General features: G+C 40.1%; 1 protein-coding gene across 2 annotated transcripts in view; it reads left to right on the forward strand.

Moving 5' to 3' along the window:
- Nucleotides 1-277: 277 nt before the first annotated feature.
- Nucleotides 278-20,615, forward strand: part of Ahcyl2 (adenosylhomocysteinase like 2) — a 153,961-nt gene continuing 133,623 nt past the window's right edge. For both annotated transcript variants that reach the window (XM_048340201.1, XM_048340202.1), the window contains exon 1: nt 278-671. In XM_048340201.1, the coding sequence (XP_048196158.1) occupies nt 318-671 (354 nt within the window). In that variant the 5' untranslated portion in view covers nt 278-317. The remainder of the gene's footprint in view (nt 672-20,615) is intronic.

Here is a 20,615-nt window from a genome sequence, read left to right on the forward strand (position 1 = left end):
GGCCTCGCGCCCCACCACACTGAGCTCGTCGGGAGCTGAGGTCCCGTCGTCTTCTCGGCGCGTGCGGCCAGGAGCAAGCGCACTACAGGTTCCGTGGCACCGCGCGAGGGAGTTGGACTAGGGGCGGGGCGGGGCGGGGCTGGAGGGCCCGGGGCTGGCTGCGGGCGGGCGGGCGGGAGGGCGGGTGGAGGAAGGGGGTGGGAGCGGAGGCGATGGAGGGGCGGAGTGGGGGAATGGGGGAGGGAAGAGGAAGGGAAGCAGGAGGCGGGGCCGAGCCCGAGCTGGAGTCAGTGCCGGCGGCTGCAGCGGAGGTGGTGATGTCGGTGCAGGTTGTGTCAGCAGCGGCTGCCGCCAAGGTGCCTGAGGAGCTGAAGGACCTGAGCCCATCCGAGCCGGAGCCCCAGTTAGGACTGAGCACGGCGGCCCTGAGCGCCATGGCCCCCCCGGCGGGCGGCGGAGATCCCGAGGCTCCAACTCCCGCCGCCGAGCGGCCCCCTGCCCCTGGCTCGGGGCCCGCCGCGGCTCTTAGCCCTGCGGCCGGGAAGGTGCCTCAGGCGTCGGCCATGAAACGGAGCGACCCGCATCATCAGCACCAGCGGCACCGGGACGGCGGCGAGGCCTTGGTCAGCCCCGACGGCACCGTCACGGAGGCGCCGCGCACAGTTAAGAAGGTACTGGGGCCGGGCTGCCTCTCAGAGGAAGCGAGGGAGGGGAGGGGAGCCGCAGATCCTCTGGGCGCGACGGCACCTTCCTCCACGCCCTCCTTTTTGATCGGGAGAGCGGAGACCCCTCTCCTCTCAAACCCACTCTGGGACCCGCAGCCACCCGGCGCTTGGTGCCGGGAAGCAGAGACTCCAGGTAGCACAGCCGCACTTGGCTATACGTAACATGGAGGTAGCGCCTCGCCTCTACTACTTGGAATAGACCGGCTGAGGAGAGGAGAGAGGCTTCTCCTACTACACTCTCCCCCCGTCCCATGTTATTTTCCAGACTATTCGGGGTGGAGACCCCGATGGTCTCGCAGTTCTCTTGTGTTCACCCAGCAACACGGGTGGAAAGATCTCTTCTGCTTGGAGAACGAGTAAGCAGTAGTTTAGCTCGCATTGAAATCCTCCGAGTTGTGTGGCTTTCTATACAGATGATGACTTTCTGCCTTCCTGTGGCCCACCGCTTCCATTGAGCAGAATTGATGCTCTGTCCTTCTTTTCCAGTTACTGTAATATTCGTGTATCCTCTCGGATTGTACAAGTGCGACAGGGAAAATTCTTTTTAATCTTAAGAGATTTGTCCTCTTTGCTCAGAAGTTGGTCACCAGGGTTATTCGATCGTATATGAAGAAAATGACTTATTTTGGTTCCTTTATTAAAAGATTCTGAAAATGTTAGGAAGAAATGCTGCTACTGTTGGGAAAACGATTGTTGTGGGACTTTTTGTCCTAGCGGCCCGCTTCTTTTCATACAGTTTTGAGGCCTCGGGACACCACGGAGTAAGGGCACCTAGTTGTATTAATATCTCTTTATTCCTTGGACATTGGCTATATGATCCCTCACCTTCTGTCTCTGCTTCCCCTGTCTCCTTTTCAGCTCTAAATCAGCTCAGAAAAAAAGTATTGGGAGGACAGATATGGATCATCCAAAAACGATTCTTGTCTAATTTCTCAGGCACAATATGAACACAATATTTTTTTACATTTTTGCAAATGATTCTTAATTATTCTGTTAGAACAATACGGATGTGAACTCTATTGGTTTTACTCTGTAGGGCTTAGCTGAATTGGAACTTTGGATGCAGCCAAACATTTTGTTGTAATTGTCAGTTAATTAAGGTATCATAGATAACCTTTTCATTCTAACTACCCAAATACAGTAACAAATTTTATCAAAGGCAAGACTATAATAATGCTTCAGGACATGTCCTTGTTATGTGCAATACTAAACTTCTGGCTAGGAGGAACTATATATAGTTCAAGGCAGTGTGGGCACTCCTGCTGGAAGTACCCTGATAGGAGTTGAAAATCTGAAGCACATTTCTGACTGGTGATGGTGACCTGCTGGTCAAACCTTTTTCTTGTGATTAAGAGTTGTTTTCTTAGCTTGGCACTGGTGGCTCATGCCTGTAATCCTAGCTTCTCAGGAGGCTGAGATCCAAGGATCAGGGTTGGAAGCCAGCCCAGGCAGGGAAAGTTTGTGAGACATTTTTTTTTTTCCTTTGGTGCCAGTCCTGGGGCATGAACTCAGGGCCTGGACACTGTCCTTGAGCTTCTTTTTTGCTCAAGGATAGCATTCTACCACTTAAGCAGTGCCGAGGACTGGAACCGAGGGCTTCGAATGGTAGGCAAGCACTCTCCCACTAAGCCACATTCCCAGCACAAAAGGTATTTGTGTGTGTGTGTGTGTGTGTGTGTGTGTGTGTGTGTGTGTGTGTGTATTTTGTCAGGTCATGGGGCTTGAACTCTGGGTCTGGGTGCTGTCCCTGAGCTCTTCAGAGCTCAAGGCTACTGCTCTAACACTGAGCCACAGTGCCGCTTCCTGTGATACTCATATCCAATTAACTACCAAAAAGTCAGAAGTGGAGCTGTGGCTTAAGTGGTAAGGTGCTAGACTTGAGCCAAAGCAGCTCAGGGACAGTACCCAGGCCCTGAGTAAAAGCTCCAGAACTGGAACGTCAACAAAAATTTTTTTTGGTGTTTGTTTTTTTAAATCTGTAGTTTAAGCCAGGTGCCAGTGGCTCATGCCTGTAATCCTAGCTACTCAGGAAGCTGAGATCTGAGGATCATGGTTCAAAGCCAGCCTGGGCAGGAAAGTCCGTGAGACTCTTATCTCCAATTAACCACCAGAAAACTGTAAGTTGCACTGTGGCTCAAGTGTTAGAGTGCTAGCCTCGAGTTGAAGAGCTAAGGGACAGTGGCCAGGCCCACAGTTCAAGCGCCACGACCGACCAACCAAAAAAAAAATCTGTAATTTAATTATGTTTTGAGGACAAAAATGTATAATGAATTGTTTTTATGGCATGGAATTTATAGTCAGGAAGACCTGGGTTTGAGTTCTGGTACCCCTAGAATTTGGGTAATTTCCAAGTTCTATAAGTCAGTTTTTTTTCTGTAAAATGAATATATTAAAATATGATTAAAGATCAGAAATATTTGTGAAGGTCTTTGCATTGAACTTGTCACTTACCACAGGGAATTAAGAAACAATAGGTACTATTAAGAAAAATTGATTTTTATTCTGTTATGGCTAAGTGCATGGTACCCTGAATTCTGAAAGGTACACATAATTCAATAGATTCTATATAAAGAAGTTACAAAGTCACAGGCCAGCATACCAGAGTATTTTTCTTCTTGGCCATCTTCCTTGTTGCTGAACCACCTCCTTCCGATGTTTTCAGTATCAAAATGTATGTTTCATGATTCTAGATTTACTCAGCAGCCTGGAGGCTATGAAGACAGGGTTGAGCTTGTCTTACGATGTTAATTGCACCAAGAAACAATTTCTTGGCTGAAAGATAATCAAGTGAAGTTCTGGGCAAACATGAAGCTTATGACATAAGCAAGGACATTGTTGAACCTTTTTGTGTTTGTTTGTTTGTTTAGAGAGAGAATCTTGGCTGGTGTTGAACTCACTTAAGATCCTGCCTCAGCCTCCAAAGTGGTGGGATTATAGTTATGCAACATAACATATGATTTTGAGTCACTTTTGTTGGGGCAGAATCTTTTAATTTCCTAATAATAGAATTAGTTAAATGGAAATAAGACTGCTCTTCTTTTCACAAGTGGAAAGTCACTTCATTAGAAACTGCATTGTGATATTTCAATTTGTTGGACCTTTCTTGATTCTTAGATTTTCAATTTAAATAATCATTCTGATTATTAGCTCCCTTCTGCTTTAAGGTATGTGGAGAGACTGGCAATTTTAGGATTAAAGTAGTTGCCTTTGACTCTGTAACTAGTGACTTGCTTTTTTTTGTTGTTGTTGTTGTTAGTGTCATGTACAAACATTTATGTTCAATCAAACTTCTATTGAGATTTTCTCTTATTCCAGCCATGTATCTGTCATCAGTTTCCTTGCTTCTCTTACTGTGCATAGCCACACAAGGGAAATGAACTTTTCTTAAGAGCCCAAATTCCCAAGTGTAGTAGTTAATACAAATGAACATATGGTGTTCACGTTACTCAGGCATATTTCATCTTTGGCATTTGCCTTTATCCTGTAACTTGTGGTGATTTGGGGCCAGATCTTATCATTATGGTTATATTTAATGTTCTTAATAAATCCACCTTAAGTGAACTCAGCAAATCAAAAATCTCTAACGATGTAATTTGTGAAATGGAAACATAAGTTTCACAGTGAATGTGGTAATAATAGCTGAAAGGATTTTTCCCTTGTGTTCTTGTCAGTGGGTAGTAGGAATGTCAGACACAGGAGAGAAAACAAGACACAAAAAGTTAAAACTTTCTAACAGTATGTCTGCTAACTAAAGAATTTACCTAATCTGTGCTTAATCACTACCGACAATGACTGTGTTCAAATAGACTCCGTACTTCTCTTGACGAACATATCTAACTTGCCCTGCTTTGTTGCTTTCAAAAGAGAATGAGTTGGGCCATGTTAGTGCTTTCTTGTCCTGAAATGTTTAAGCTCTTGATTAGGTTAATTATAGATTACTGAAATGGAGTGTTTGGGATTTAGGCATGGGAATGTGGGAGCAGCATAACTTCTTTGCCAGTTAGAAAAGTACAACTTGGCAGAATTCAGTAAGGCAATTGGCAATTGGCCCCTAGTAATAGTTACCACTAATTGGCCTTTTATGTGCCAGGAATTGTCATACATATCTCTGTAATACTTACAAAAACACTTTGAAATATAGGTGGCATTTTCCCCATTTTACAGATGAGGAAGTGTGGGACAAAGAGAATGTGTCCAAGGTTATATATCTAAAGAGTATTCTGAGGTAGTGCTTAAACCCATATCTATCTGTTTCCATAGCCTGAATCCTAGCCATTTTTTTCCCCAATCTCGTAGATACTAGGCTTTTGGCCTGACAGAAATCTAAGTGAGCTTTCTAAGGTGTGTCAGTCTAGCCAAGGCTTAGGTCATCTGAAAAAGCAAGTAAGAGAATGAGTCAAGGTTTTGGGAAGAAAATGGGAGACATTAAGCAAATGTAGAACTTATAAAATTAGAAGTAAAGAATGTTCTCATGGAAACACATTTCAAGATCCAGGATATAGCCTCATATTTGTAATTAATTGGTAATCTAACCAACTTATCTTTTTATTATTTTTATTTTTTATTATTTTATTATTGTACCCTAGGTTGGTTTTGAATTTGGATTGTAGCCTAGGCTAGCCTCAAACTTGTGATAAACTGGCCTCAACCACTCCAAGAACTGGAGTTATAGGTATGTGCGACCACATCCAGTTTTTGTTGTTGTTTGTTTTGCCAGTCCTGGGGCTTTAACTCAGGGCTTGGGTGCTAGAAATCCCTGAACCTCTTTGTGCTCAAGGCTAGCCCTCTACCACTTGAGCCAGAGTGCTGCGTCTAGCTTTTTTGAGTAGTTTATTAGAGATAAGAGCCTCACAGGGACTTTTCTGCCTGGGCTGGCTTCAAACTTTGATCCTCAGTTCACAGTCTTCTGAATAACTAGGATTACAAGGCATGAGCCACCAGCAGTTGGCTACCGTGTCCAATTTTATCTTGACTTTTTTTTTTTTTTTTTTTGTCAATAACGAGGCATGAACTCAGGGCCTAGGTACTGTCCTTAAGCTCTTTTGCTCAGGTTAGCACTCTACCACTTTCAGCCACAACACTACTTTTGGTTTTCTGGGGGTTAATTGAAGATAAGAGTCTCATGGACTTTCCTGCCTGGACTGTCTTTGAACTGAGATTCTCATATCTCAGCCTCCTGAGTAGCTAGGATTACAGGTATGAGCCGCTGGCACCAACATATTGTGTTATTCTTAGTAGACATTTTCTTTTGATTATTTACTTGATTATCTACTTGAAGGCCTTATCCATATATCTTGGTGAAATTTTCTAGATGGCCACTATCTTAAATTAGTATAGTTTGTGGATTCTCCTTCAACCTTGGAAAGTTTAAACATTATGAACTGTTTTAGGATGTTGTAGTGTGTGTATGATGTCCATAGTGTCAAGTTAATTGGAGAAATGAATAGTTTATAAAAATGGGAGAATGTGTGGAGGATATCATTTTCTTGAACGTGGACCACTTTCTTAGAGAGAAACAAAGATTTGTAATCTTTATTCAGACCCTTTGTCTAATTCAGTTTATAAAGGGTATGCTGTTTATTTCCTGGTAGCTTTCCTTTTTTTCTTTTTTTTTTCCCCCCCGAGCTGGCCTCAAACTCAAGACCTACTTGCCTCATCTCTTGACTGCAGGGATTACTGGTGTGCTCCATCATGCAGACCTGGTTGGTGGTAGTTCATATTTAAATATTCAAACAGGTACAACCAAGGTGGATGGACAAGCATCATCTTGGCAATTGTTCTGATCTAACACCTGACATTGTGCTCAGGTAGTACGTACAATTAGTGTAGCTAAATAAAACTTACTTCCCTAATAAGTTTAGTACACTGTGAAATTTTTAAGAACCTTTTATAGTTTTAATGATTTATGGCTAAAAGTTTGGTGAGAATAGAGCAAAGGAGAAAGTTTACTATTTAAAAAAAAACACACCTCTGTTTCTCTTTTCCATCGCTATCTTCTACAATTCAATTAGCCATTTTCTATTGGACACTTGCATTAAAAGGAGATACTCTATTTTTTAAGTGTTCATAAGTAGAAATGTATCAGTTGTGGGCACCATATTCTTTGTTCAGAACCTATATTATTCAGGTATAATGAAGCTGCTAGTTGAGATGCGCTATGTCATTTTCTTAAAACCTTTGTGGACATTGCATAACTGAGACTAACACCAGCATCATTTTTTTTTTTTTTTTGGCCAGTCCTGGGCCTTGGACTCAGGGCCTGAGCACTGTCCCTGGCTTCTTCCCGCTCAAGGCTAGCACTCTGCCACTTGAGCCACAGTGCCGCTTCTGGCCGTTTTCTGTATATGTGGTGCTGGGGAATCGAACCTAGGGCCTCGTGTATCCGAGGCAGGCGCTCTTGCCACTAGGCTATATCCCCAGCCCACCAGCATCATTTTGTTCTATAAACTAATTGTTAGTAATGGTCCAACACAACTTTTTTTTATTACTTTAGAAGATTTAATAGTTTTCACTACCTATTTTAGGAACTTTTCTTGGCTTTGATGACAACTTATACTTACTATTACCATTCACTGGGTACATCTGTCTTATCTGTTAGTCCTCATAACTTTTCTTTTGGTTGGTTGTGGGGCTTGAACTCAGGATCTGGACACTATCGCTGAGCTCTTTTGCTCAAGGCTAGCATTCTACCACCTTGAGTCTCAGTGCCACTTCCAGTTTTCTGGTGGTTAGTTGGAGGTAAGTCTCACAGAGCTTCCTACCGGGCTGGCTTTGAACCATGATCCTCAGATCTCAACCTCCCGAGTAGCTAGGATTTCAGGTGTGCACCACTGTGTCTGGCTTCCTTATAACTTTTCTTTTTGAACAATCCTGAGGCTTGAACTCAGGGCCTAGCACTGTCCCTGAGCTTCTTTTGTCCAAGGCTAGTGATCTACCATTTGAGCCACAGTGCCACTTCTGGCCTTTTCTGTTTATGTGGCACTGAGGAATTGAAATGAGGGCTTCATGGTTGCTAGGTAAGCACTCTACCACTGAGCCACATCCCAGTCCCTCCTCATAACTTTTATCAGATGAGTAGTATTATCTTTATTTTACAGTTGAGAAAATATAGGCTGAAAGAGAGTAATTAACTTGCCCAAGGCTTTGCCAATCTGTGATACCTTTGGGATCAGTGAGATGAAACATTGCCCATAGCAACTGGAAGGTTTTGTCTCACTGCCAATCCTCTACTGCTGTGACCAAACACTTATATTAAGTCTGCTTAAGCTTCTGCTAAGACTGTTCTGTGCAACCCTTTGGATCTGAGGATCTACCCTCTTCCACAAGGAGGCATAAACCATCATGTCTCACATTTTTGTTTATTTCATTCACTCCTTTTCATCCTGTCCTGCATTATCTTAACACTTAGTTCCTTTACTATTCTCATTCTTTCAAAAGATGGTGTCTCTCACACCCTATTATGATGTTGTTTCCATTCCCCTCCATTATCAGCAACCCCCCATATAGTGTTGCATGAGGCTTACAGTGGTAATGTTGTTAGTATTGGCACCTGATATCTAGAATTATAATGGTATAAATCAAGCTTTGGCATCTCTTGTTTGGCATTACTAATCATGACATCTTTGCCAAACAAAGACTGTTATTTTCAGTGGTATTTTTCACTAATATCCTTGAAACAGGTTCTCCATCCTGGAAGCTGCCTTGTATTCTTGCTGTACATTTTTTTTCTGTTCATTTTAGTTGAAGTCTTCTGTTGCTTGCAGAGCTCTGAGTAATACACTAGTTGATCCTATCTGTCGACCTTCATCTGCACCCATGGATTTGAGAGTTGATAGAGAAAATCAGAAAGTCAGGCAGATTGTCATGACTATGAATCCATAATCACCAACATTATGTATGTAATCAGTGTGGTCCCTTGATGTTATACATCTTCCTAGTAAATTGACTTCCCCACTGCAAGTGACTATTTCAGACAGTATTTCTAAATTCTAATGTGTGTTTTGTTTCTTGTCAGTCTTGGTTGGGCTTGAACTCAGAGCTACAGCTCCACTTCTGGTTTTCTGGTGGTTAATTGGAGATAAGGTTCTCAAGGACTTTCCTGCTGGGGCTGGCTTTGAACCACAATCCTCAGCTCTCAGCCTCCTGAGTAGCTAAGATTATATGCATGAATCACCAGCTCCTGGCTCTTTTTTTTTTTTTTTAATGCCAGTTGTGGAGCTTGAACTCAGGGCTTGAGCACTGTCCCTGGATTCTTTTTACTCAAGGCTAGCACTCTGCCACTTGGGCCACAGCGCTACTTCCAGCTTTTTCTGTATTTGTGGTGCTAAGGAATCGAACCCAGGGCTTCATGCATGCTAGGGAAGCACTCTACCACTAGGCCACATTCCTAGCCCTGTGGGGTTTTCTTTTTTTGAGGGGAGGTTTCAACTGCATTTTTTTGTCTTTTTTTTTTTTTTGGTACTAGGGATCGAACCCAGGACATTGCATTTGCTAGGCAAGCACTTTGCCACCGAGCTACATCCCAGCTCTCTAAAGGACTTTTGTTTTTCTCTCTACATGCTGGGAATACTTTTTTTCCCCTCACTATGAACGCCTTAAACCACGCCTATTATAACATTCTATTCAAAACAAAACCCTCTTGATTCAAGTTGCCAATGCTGGTCATATTGGGAGACTTGTGTCTCTTTTTTCATTCCTCATCTTATTAGACTTCTTAGCACCATGTAGCACTGATTCCTTATGAAACACTTTCCTCCCTTGCTGACAATGGATTTTTCTGGCTGTGCCTCAGTCTTCTCTTTTTGCTCTTTTTCTTTGGTCCTCTATTCTTTTCATGTGTTTTCTCCACTCACACCTTCTTATTTCTTTAAGTATCATCTACGTGTCAGCAACTTCCAAAATAATTCCTTCAGCAAAGACTCTTCTTCTGAATATCAATATTATGTATATACAGCTGCCTACGTGTAATAAAATTCAACAATTTTATGTCTAAAACCAAACCTCACTCCTCTTTACTGAGATTGAAGAAGCTTATGTATTCTAGGTAAGTAGTCTGCCATTTAGCTACATGCAGCAGCCCTTAAAACTGATTTTTTTTTTTGGGGGGGGTGTCAGGTGTGGGGTTTGAACTTAGGGCCTGGGCACTCACTGTCCTTAAGCTTTTCTGCTCAAAGCTGGTACTCTTACCACTTAGAGCTACAGTTCTACTTCCCGTTTTCTGGTGGTTTAACTGGAGATAAGAGTCTCAGAGACTTTCCTGCTTTGGCTGGTATTGAACCTTGATACTCAGGTATCGTCCTCCTGAGTAGCTAGGATTACAGATGTAAGCCACCAATGCCTGGCTAAAACTGAAATTTTAATTTATCTAATTCCAAAAAATATTCTTTTGCTTTCTTGTATCAGGTGGCACTTACGTTTTTACTTATTTTGGTATTGGGGATTGAACCTAGAGCATTGTGCATGCTAAACATACACTCTATCATTGCATTATACTACACCCTCTAATGTGTGCATGTGTATTTGTACATATATATATAAACTATTTTTTTGGGTCAATCATGAGTCTTGAATTTGGGGGCCTGGGCACTGTCCCTGAGTTCTTTTGTTCAAGGCTAGCACTCTACCACTTTGTGCCACAGCACCAGTTCTGGTTTCTGATGGTTAATTGGAGATATGAGTCTCATAGACTTTCCTGCACCATCTGGCTTTGAACAATGATCCTTAGATTTTAGCTTCCCAAGTAGCTAGTATTACAGGCATGAGCCACCAGTGCTGGGCTCTAAAACTACATTTTTTTTGGCCAGTCCTGGGGCTTGGACTCAGGGCCTGAGCACTGTCCCTGGCTTCTTTTTGCTCAAGGCTAGCACTCTGCCACTTGAGCCACAGTACCACTTCTGGCCATTTTCTGTATATGTGGTGCTGGGGAATCGAACCCAGGGCCTCATGTATATGAGGCAAGCACTCTTGCCACTAGGCCATATCCCCAGCCCTACATTTTTAATTATATAAATATTTCTTGTTTTTTGTTACCAGTACTGGAGCTTGAACTCAAGTCATAATCTTGCTTGGATTTTTTGCTCATGGCTGACATGCTAACACTTTTTTTCCTAGTTAATTAAAGATAAGAGTCTTAAGAACTTTTTCTGCCCATGCTGGCTTTAAACCTAGATCCGTCAGTTCTCAGCCTCCTAAGTAGTTAAGATTACAGGCATGAACCACCATCACTCAGCTTTTGATGTTCTTGCAAAAAATATATATTTTTAAAGATAGAATCTTACCATCGCCTCTAATTTGTGATCCTTTTGCTTTTGTCTCCTGGGTGCCGATGCTTGACTAGATATTCATATCCATGTTTTTAGTGGTTTTTCTTTATTGCTGTACTGGGATTTAGACTTGGCCTCATGCTTCCTAGCATTCTACCATTTAGCCATGTTTCTAGCTCTTCAATCTGTCTTGATGCTATGTTGCCTATTATAAAAGAAGTTCTGTATTATGTATCTGCTATGTACAAGACAACACTTTCCTCATAACTTTCCTAACACTGTATTTTCTTCCTTTTATTTTTTTGAGTCAGCCTAGTTAGCCCTATGTAACCCACGCTGACCTTGGACCTGCTATGTAGCCTAGGATGGCCTTAAGCTCCAAACTTCTATTTATGCCTCTTAAGCTGTAGGGTTATAGGTGTATGCTACCACACAGAAATTTATTGTATATTTTCTCACAAAATCTTTAATGGGGAAAATTTTCTATTATTCTTTTGATTTGTATTCTTCTGCTTATATATATATATATATATATATACACATATATGTGTGTGTATATATATATATTTATATATATATATTTTTTTGCCAGTCCTGGGGCTTTGGACTCGGGCCTGAGCACTGTCCCTGGCTTCTTTTTGCTCAAGGCTAGCACTCTGCCACTTGAGCCACAGCGCCACTTCTGGCCATTTTCTGTATATGTGGTGCTGGGGAATTGAACCCAGGGCTTCATGTATATGAGGCAAGCACTCTTTGCCACTAGGCCATATCCTCAGCCCCTTCTTCTGCTTATATTGAGGTTGTTAGATTTTTTTTTTTTTTTGCCAGTCCTGGGGCTTGGGACTCCAGGCCTGAGCACTGCCCCTGGCTTCTTTTTGCCCAAGCACTCTACCACTTGAGCCACAGTGCCACTTCTGGCTTTTTTAAATATATAAGTGGTGTTGAGGAATCGAACCCAGGGCTTCATGTACACAGGCAAGCACTCTACCACTAGGCCATATTACCAGCCCCAGTTGTTAGAATTTTTTTTTCTCGCATTTGTCAGAAGTTTATGTTCTTTTTCTTGTAATTGCTTATTCATAGCCAATAACAAATTACTAATGGAGTGATTACTATGTGCCAGGTCCTGAGGGCAGCAGTGATCAAAACTGATAAAAAAAAATCTCTGTCCTTCTAGTGGACTGTCTTTTTCCTGTTGGCTTGTAGGAAGTCTTCAAATATTCTAGATATTAATTCTTTGTGTTTATGTTGCGAAAAGTATTTTCTATTCTACTTTAAAAAACTCAAACTCATGGGGCTGGGAATGTGGCTTAGCGGTAGAGTGCTTGCCTTGCACGCATGAAGCCCTGGGTTTGATTCCTCAGCACCATATAAACAGAAAAAGTCAGAAGTGGCTCTGTGGCTCAGGTGGTAGAGTGCTAGCCTTGAGCAAAAAGAAGCCAGGGACAGTGCTCAGGCCCTGAGTTCAAGCCCCAGGACTGGCAAAAAAAAAAAAAATCAAACTCAGGGCCTGACACATGCTAAACAGGTGCTCTCCCACTGTGCCACATCCCAGACCCTTATTCTATTGCCTGTTGACTTGTCATTGTGTCATTTTTAAAGTTTTGTTAGTTAAGTTTACCAGCTTTTTCCTCTTAAGCTTAAATATTTTCCATCTTAGATGGCTTTTCTACTTCTAAACTCTGTGTTTTCTTCAACTATTTTTTTGTGTTTATTATATTTTGGGTTTCAATCCATCTGGAATTTATTTTTGCTTATAATGTAAGATCAAGACTGTTTGCAATATAAAATAGCACTAATATCCTCAAACAAAATGTAATATGTTATCTTTTACTATTTTTTCTTTTTCTTTATATTGTCCTTGTTAACTGTTGTTTTTTTTTTAGCTCACTGTAATGAGTAATTCGTGATTGAAGAGTGTGTTTATTAACTCAAGAATATCACTAAGACTCTGCTGTCACTCATTTTGTGCTTATAATGAGTTACTTTTGGAAACAGCTTTTATTCTCTCCCTCTTTCTCTCCTTTTCTTCCTTCCCTTCTTTTTCTTTGGTACTGCAGTTTGAATTCAGTGCCTTAGCTAAGGCAAGCACTCAACCACTTGAACCTTGTTCTAGCCTGGAAAATTTTCTTATTTGTCTACAAAGCCAATTATCTTTGAATATCTGCTTCTAGAACTACCTGTTCCTGGGCCTGGATAGGAAGTCATTCTCTTCTTATCTCTCAGGAGCTTGCATTGGTTAAACAGAGTTCCGTGCTTAAGTTCCCTTGGTGCTAATTAACACTTCCCCATGGTGGTATCTAAGTCACCTAAGTCTGCCTGGGGTTGGAAGCTCTAGAAACATCTCACCCTATGGTGTCTTTTTTTTTTTTTTTTTTAACCATGTTGGGTCATTCCTAGATTTGCATTTATAGTAGATTTGCATAAACCTTAAGGATGACTTAGAGAAATTAGTAGTAAACTCTTTTTGAGCTACAGCAATATGGGCTAGGTGTTAGGGGTGGAACATTGGTTTATGTTGGTTGATAGATCATTGGAAACCATATTGCAAGATTTTTTTTTTAGCTTCTAGCGGCATTTTGTGAGAAGCAACTTGTTAGGAAAGAGGAAACTTAACATGTGCGGCATGCTTATGTGCATGCTTACATTCATGAAAGTTTCTATCACATTAAGATAGATACCAGAGGCATTAGAAGAACAGTTTTACAAATGTGGATTGCAAAAAGGTAGTTGTTTTTCTCTTGCTGCTTAGTACATGTTCATTTCACTAGAGGCACGTTTTTAAATTTAAAAAATATTTGAACACATGGAAGAGAGTTGTACTTTCCTACCCAATTTAACAATTACTATAATTTTGAAAAATTAAAAAAAAAATCAGTGTTGAAATTGAACTTAGGGCTTTGCAGATGCTAAACACTCAACCACTGAGATATAGTCCCAGACCCAAGGTATTTTTATTTTATTTTACTTTATTTTTGTGTGTCGGTACTGGGGCATGGGGGCACCGCTAGTAGCTTTTTTACTGAAGTCTGGCACTCTACCCCTAGAGCTCTACTTCCAGCTTTTTGCTGGTTAATTGGAGATCAGAGTCTTACAGACGTTTCTGTTTGGCTTCGAACTTCGATCCTCAGATCTCAGCCTCCTAAGTAGATTGGATTATACCTCTTCCCATACTCTGAAAATCTTTATTCTACTTCCTGTCTATGATTTTGCCTAGGTAAAGGAGAATTATACATAGTATTTTCAGTTTCAGTAATCTATCCTAGCATGTATCAGAATTTCACTCTTTTTAAAGACTGAATAATAATCCATTGTATGTACTACATTCTATTGGTAGGTTTCTACTTTTTGGTATAAATTAGCCTGGTATGAACCTGGCATACACATATTTATTTGATTTTCTGCTTTTATTTCTAGTGGATACATACCTAAATGTAATTCTTTGATTACAATTGATTATATGACAGTCTTGTGCAACTTTGTTAAACTTGTTTATTACTCTTAACTCTTTGGAGATTCTTTGGAATTTCTGCAGGATTATGTTATCTTCAAATGACAGTTTTATTTTTCATATATATGTCTTTACTTAATTATATACATCTATATGCCTTTAATTTCTTTTTCTTTCCTTAGACAATTTTGAGTAGAAGTGGTGAAAAGGGAAGTAGAGATGTATCTCAAGGAAGTGCTGGCCTTGAGTGAAAAGTTGAGAGTGGGTTTTCATTAAAAAAAAAGAAAATGAAGGAAAAAAAGTGCTGTGAGAAGACAGTCTTGCCTTATTCCTAATTTTAGAGAGAAAAGGTATTTAGTCTTCCAACACCAAATACAATGTTAGATGATAGCTATAGTGCACACTATTCCTAATAGATTATTATTTTATTTTGGCATTAAAAAGTTTCTTTACATTAGTTACACAGAGGAGGATTTTATTGTCACATCATTACACATAGTTACAATGTATTCCAATCAGTCTCATCACCTGTATTGCTCTCTCTAATATATTCTTTATAATGTTTTAATTTTTGCTGATTTAAGGGACTAGATAAATTGTGGAGTGTTAGTAGATATCATATCTTGACATTCATGCTTTTTTTAGCTATCAGATTAGTATCATGCCTCTATTTATTTATTCATTCATTCATTCATTCATTTATTTTGCTGGTACTGGTGCTTGAACTCAGGGCCTAGGTGTTGTCCCTAAGCTGCTTTTTGCTCAAGGCTGAAATTCTACCACTTGCTACAGCATGACTCCCAGTTCTTTTGAGTAGTTTATTGGAGATAAGAGTCTCACAGACTTTTCTGCCCAGCTTCGAACCTTGATCCTCAGTAACTAGGATACTAGTGTCTGGCTACTCCTTTTTTTTGCTAGTCCTGGGCCTTGAACTCAGGGCTTAGGTGCTGTCCCTGACCCATTTTGTGCTCAAGGCTAACACTCTACCACTTGAGCCACAGCTCTACTTCTGGCTTTTTCTGAGTAGTCTGTTGGAGATTAGAGTCTCATGGACTTTCCTACTTGGGCTGGCTTCAAGACAGAATCCTCAGATCTTACTCAGCCTCCTGAGTAGCTAGGATTATAGGCATGAGCCACTGGCACCCGGGTGATCCTTCAGTTCTTTAAAATTATTAACTTATTTTATTGTTATTATAGAGGTGATATACAGAGGGATTACAATTACATGAGTCAGGTATATTTTCTTTTTGTATGTCTTCTGTTTCCTCATTCTTTCTCAGTCCCTCCATCCCATCTCCACCCATGAGTTGTATAGTTCACTTTTATCAGTGTCCAGTGAGCTGCACTGCTGCACTTTTTACCCCTTTTCTCTCAAGTTTTGTACTCTCTCCCCAACCCTTTGGGAGATGTATACTTCATAAGGTAAAGAAGACAGAATCATCAAAAATTAAAAACTAAAAAAAAGAAAGGGAAAAGAGGTCTCTTGTTTCTGTATTTTGGAGTTTGTGTCAGTATATATATTATTTTATATAAATATGAAGAGGCACTTAGGCATTGCGCCTTTGTATTTCTCTCCTAAGAATATCTTCTTCTGGTCTCACTATGTGTATCTAGGATTCTGTAAAATTAGTCATATCCCGGTGCACTTTAGGGATCCTTTAATTTTTGAATCAGTAATCTAAATTGCCAGTCCATAGTTTGCATGTTCAAATATAAGTCAAGAATCTGTTCGTTATGACCAAAAATACTGAAACCTTTGCATTTTTGATGCCTTTAAAAGTTAGTTATAATTTTCTTTCTATGGAGAGAATCTTTGATATTTTCTCTTAAAATATATGGGGTTGTGTTTGTATAGATATAGTTTATTTGATAGTCCAATTCCATTGTTTCATTTCTCATAAGAGCCATTGGCTGAATCCTTCTCCTTTTTTGTATGAGAATAGTGCAAGTTACATACCTTGGCTGGTAAGTTTATGACTGATACTTCAGTTACATGCTTTATTCCTAGATTAAAAACTCCACAAGGGGGCTGGGGATATAGCCTAGTGGCAAGAGTGCCTGCCTCGGATACACGAGGCCCTAGGTTCGATTCCCCAGCACCACATATACAGAAAAAACGGCCAGAAGCGGCGCTGTGGCTCAAGTGGCAGAGTGCTAGCCTTGAGCGGGAAGAAGCCAGGGACAGTGCTCAGGCCCTGAGTCCAAGGCCCAGGACTGGCCAAAAAAAAAAAAACAACTCCACAAGGACTCAGACCATATCTTTCTTGTTCACTCTGTTAGCATTTGACATTCTTTTTACATTTAAAGAATTATTAAATCAGTCAAACTTATGATGCTTTCGAGAGCAATGATTAACACATATGATTTTATTATAGGGTAAATTTTCATCGTCTAAGTCTTCAAATCATTCCAAAGCAAGAATTATGTAGTTTAAAATAGAATTTTTTTAGCTGACACCCGTGGCTCATACCTGTAGTCCTAGCAAATCAGGAGGTCGAGACCTGAGGATTGAGGTTCAAAGCCAGCCTGGGTGGGAAAGTCTGTGAGACTCTTACCTCCAATTAACCAGCAGAAAGAACACCAGAAGTAGTGCTGTGGCTCAAAGTGTTAGAGTGCTAGCCTTAATCATCTAGGCCTGGCCCTCAGTTCAAGTCCCCCAACTGATTCCCCCTACCCCCTGCAAAAAAAAAAAAGAATTTTTCCATTTTCCTTTTAGTAATTTAACCTAAATGTTAACAAGTTTATAATTTTCTTACATGTATTTCCCCTACCCCCCACTTTTTTTTTTTGCAGTGCGGAGAATCTAATCCAGTACCTTGCACATGCTAGGCAAATGCTGTGTTACTAAACCATATCCCTAGCCTTTTATAAGTTTATTTAAAATTTTTGAGAGTTGAAGATGTAACTCAATGGTAGAGACAAGACCTAGAATCCCTGAAACTCTGGATTTAATCCCAACATTGTTGAAAACCAACCAACCAACAAACAAACCAAAACTCTTCTTTCTTTGTGCTATGTTTCTACCACTAAGTTTCATATCATTTCTAAGACTGTAGGCCTAATTCGTCATGACTTACCAAATAATTTTATAGGAACCCATTTTAATAGTGAATTAAAAACCATTGAGAGATCTAGTTGTCAGAAAGGGATGGTTGACACCTGTTTAATAAAATGGCCTTAGTTTTGAAGAGGGGTCAGCATTTATGGTATTTTTTGTGAATGATTAATAAAAACATCAATTTTGGGGGGTGTGCTTTGAATAAAGAATTCACATTTGGCACTTGAGACCTGCTCTCTGTTTTTCTCTGCTTTATTGACAGGCTTTGCTACAACTTGGAGAACTGTTAGAACTTGCTCATCAGGAGATGAGTAGAAGGGTTTGGCTCCAAGCCTTGTTCTCTATCCTTGAACCTTAAATGTTTCAGCAAGCTTATTAGCCTATAACATGGTTACTTGTTTTCTTATAATGCTTGATAATGATAACTAAAAATAATTATTTCCAGCTTGGATATATCCATTAATCTACACAGCTGATTATAAATTACTTTCCTGTCACACTGCCTTCTGAGTTATTGTAGTGGCTTATAAATTTTATGGTCTGTAAGATCTTTGGGGATATCCAGAAATCATTAAGTAAGAATTTTTTCTTCTTCCCTAGGGTAGTGTATTTTAATCTCTGTTCATTGTGTAGCTACATGGCTACATTTGTTCACTAAGTATGCTCTTGAATAAAATTAATGTTGGCACATAATAAGTGCTTAATAAATGTTTATTATTATTGAGCTGAGCTTCAAACAGGAACCATTTATGTAATATACTTCTCTTAGCAACCTAGTTATTTCTCTGTCCCTTGAACATAAACCTTGATACAGTCACAATCCAGGGAAATTTTAGTATTTTTCATTTCTTGTATATAACATTCTTAGGTAGAGTCTGTCAGATGGCACTGATAATTAAGCTTTGGAAAGAGCCCAAGGGTTTTTAGTCTCTCTGGCTAGACAGTAACAACAGGAACACTGAATATATCAACATGGTGATACTTGGCAGTTCTAAAGCAACATTGATTTTTTATTCAAGAGCATCAGGTTGAACCAGTTAAGACTCCTTTGGCTTAAAACCTACTTTGTAGATTTTACCATTTGATATACTCATTTTCTTCAGAATTGTTCTTTATATATTTATCAGAGATCATGGAAATCACTTGAAGACTAAGAGACTCATCAACAAGTCTGTTTGTATAAAATGGAGGCAAGTGCAGCAGGTACTGTTTTGGGACTCAGAATCAGGCTCTTGCCGCTATCCTGATCTTAAGAAGAAAAAGAAGGGTACCTTAGGAAGGTTAGGACCTTGCCAAGATATAGCAGAGTATGAGAGTGTATTCTTTTTTGGAGTACTTAGAAGTATGAATTAGTTCTTAAACTAACACTATGGTAAGCAATTATAATTTACTAATGGAAAAGCTGAATAAAATGCTCATCAAATGCCATTAAGTACTCATGCTAAGACTCTAGAGCAGACAGCTATAGATGTAAAAAATAAACACTGCATTTTGTTAATTATTTCAGTTTTTCTGTCTGTAAAAATAAATTTCAGAGTCATAGATGGTAATAAATGAACAGAGATTAAAATGCAGATTTTTAAAGATGTGTTTTAGCTTATCATGATCATGAATTTTCAAATGAGTAAAAAAATCAGAATTACAGAAACAAGAAACAAACCTAGTTTGTTTGTTTGTTTGTTTTGCAGTCTTAGGCATTGAACCTTTCAGGTCCTGGGCACTAACCTGAGCTCTTTTGCTCTACCACTTTGAGCCACAGCTCCACTTCTAAGCCCAGTTTTATAGTTATGACCTTCCTGCTCTGCATATTATAATTTGTCAAGTCAAACACAGAAAAATATGAATTTGAATTCTTATTTTACAGTATTTTAACCAAAAGCTTGCTGACATTAGCATTAGGTGAAAGTATTATAGAATAAGCCTTAGTTCTGTTTTTCTTTTTACCTTGTGTTTGAAATATTTGTATAACATCTAAATAAAAATGGTTTATAGATAGTTGGAATTGGATTTAGAATGAAAATGGGATTGAACAAGAAATAGCTTTGGAAGGTATTCTAAAGGTCCCAGTCATAATGGTAGCATACACAAGACCATGAGTTTATCCTTAATAGTGCAGAACAAAAAGGGGGAGGGGGGCTGGGGATATAGCCTAGCGGCAAGAGTGCCTGCCTCGGATACACGAGGCCCTAGGTTGGATTCCCCAGCACCACATATACAGAAAACCGCCAGAAGCGGCGCTGTGGCTCAAGTGGCAGAGTGCTAGCCTTGAGCGGGAAGAAGCCAGGGACAGTGCTCAGGCCCTGAGTCCAAGGCCCAGGACTGGCAAAAAAAAAAGGGGGGGGGAGGGAATACACACACACACTCACATACATATATATATATACACACACATATGTATATGTACATGTATATTTATATATCATGTAATTAAATCTAACGAACTATTATTTTAACATATAATTGGCATAGGGGCTGGGAATATGGCCTAGTGGTAAAGCACTTGCCTCGTGTACATGAAGCCCTGAGTTTGATTCCTCTGTACCACATATATAGAAAAAGCCGGAAGTGGCGCTGTGGCTCAAGTGGTAGAGTGCTAGCCTTGAGCAAAAAGAAGCCAGGAACAGTGCTCAGGCCCTGAGTTCAAGCCCTAGGACTGGCAAAAATAAAAATAATTGGCATGAAATCAAGATATTTTATACTTTGGACTGAATTTCCACTAGTTTCATTGTGTGTGTGTGTGTGTCTGTGTGTCTGTGTGTCTGTGTCTTTGTCTGTGTGTTTGTCTGTCTCTCTCTCTCTCTTGGGGTTTGAACTCAAGCCTGAGAACTGTCTCTGTGCTCAAGGCTAGCACTAAACCATTTGAGCCACAACTCTACTCTTGGCCTTTTGCTGGTTAATTGAAGATTAAGATTCTCACGGACTTTATTGCCTTGGCTGGCTTTGAACTGTGATCCTCAAATCTCAACCTCCTGAGTAGTTAGGATTATAGGCATGAATCTTTAGCATCTGGCTCAAATGTAATTTTTTTTTATTTTGAGTGTTGGTCTTAGGCCTGGGTGCTGTCTACCACTTTGAGCCACAGCTCCACTTTTCTGGTAGTTAATTGGAGGTAAGAGTCT

The sequence above is a fragment of the Perognathus longimembris genome, chromosome 2, assembly GCF_023159225.1.
Source record: "Perognathus longimembris pacificus isolate PPM17 chromosome 2, ASM2315922v1, whole genome shotgun sequence".
In the NCBI taxonomy this organism is placed as follows: domain Eukaryota; kingdom Metazoa; phylum Chordata; class Mammalia; order Rodentia; family Heteromyidae; genus Perognathus; species Perognathus longimembris.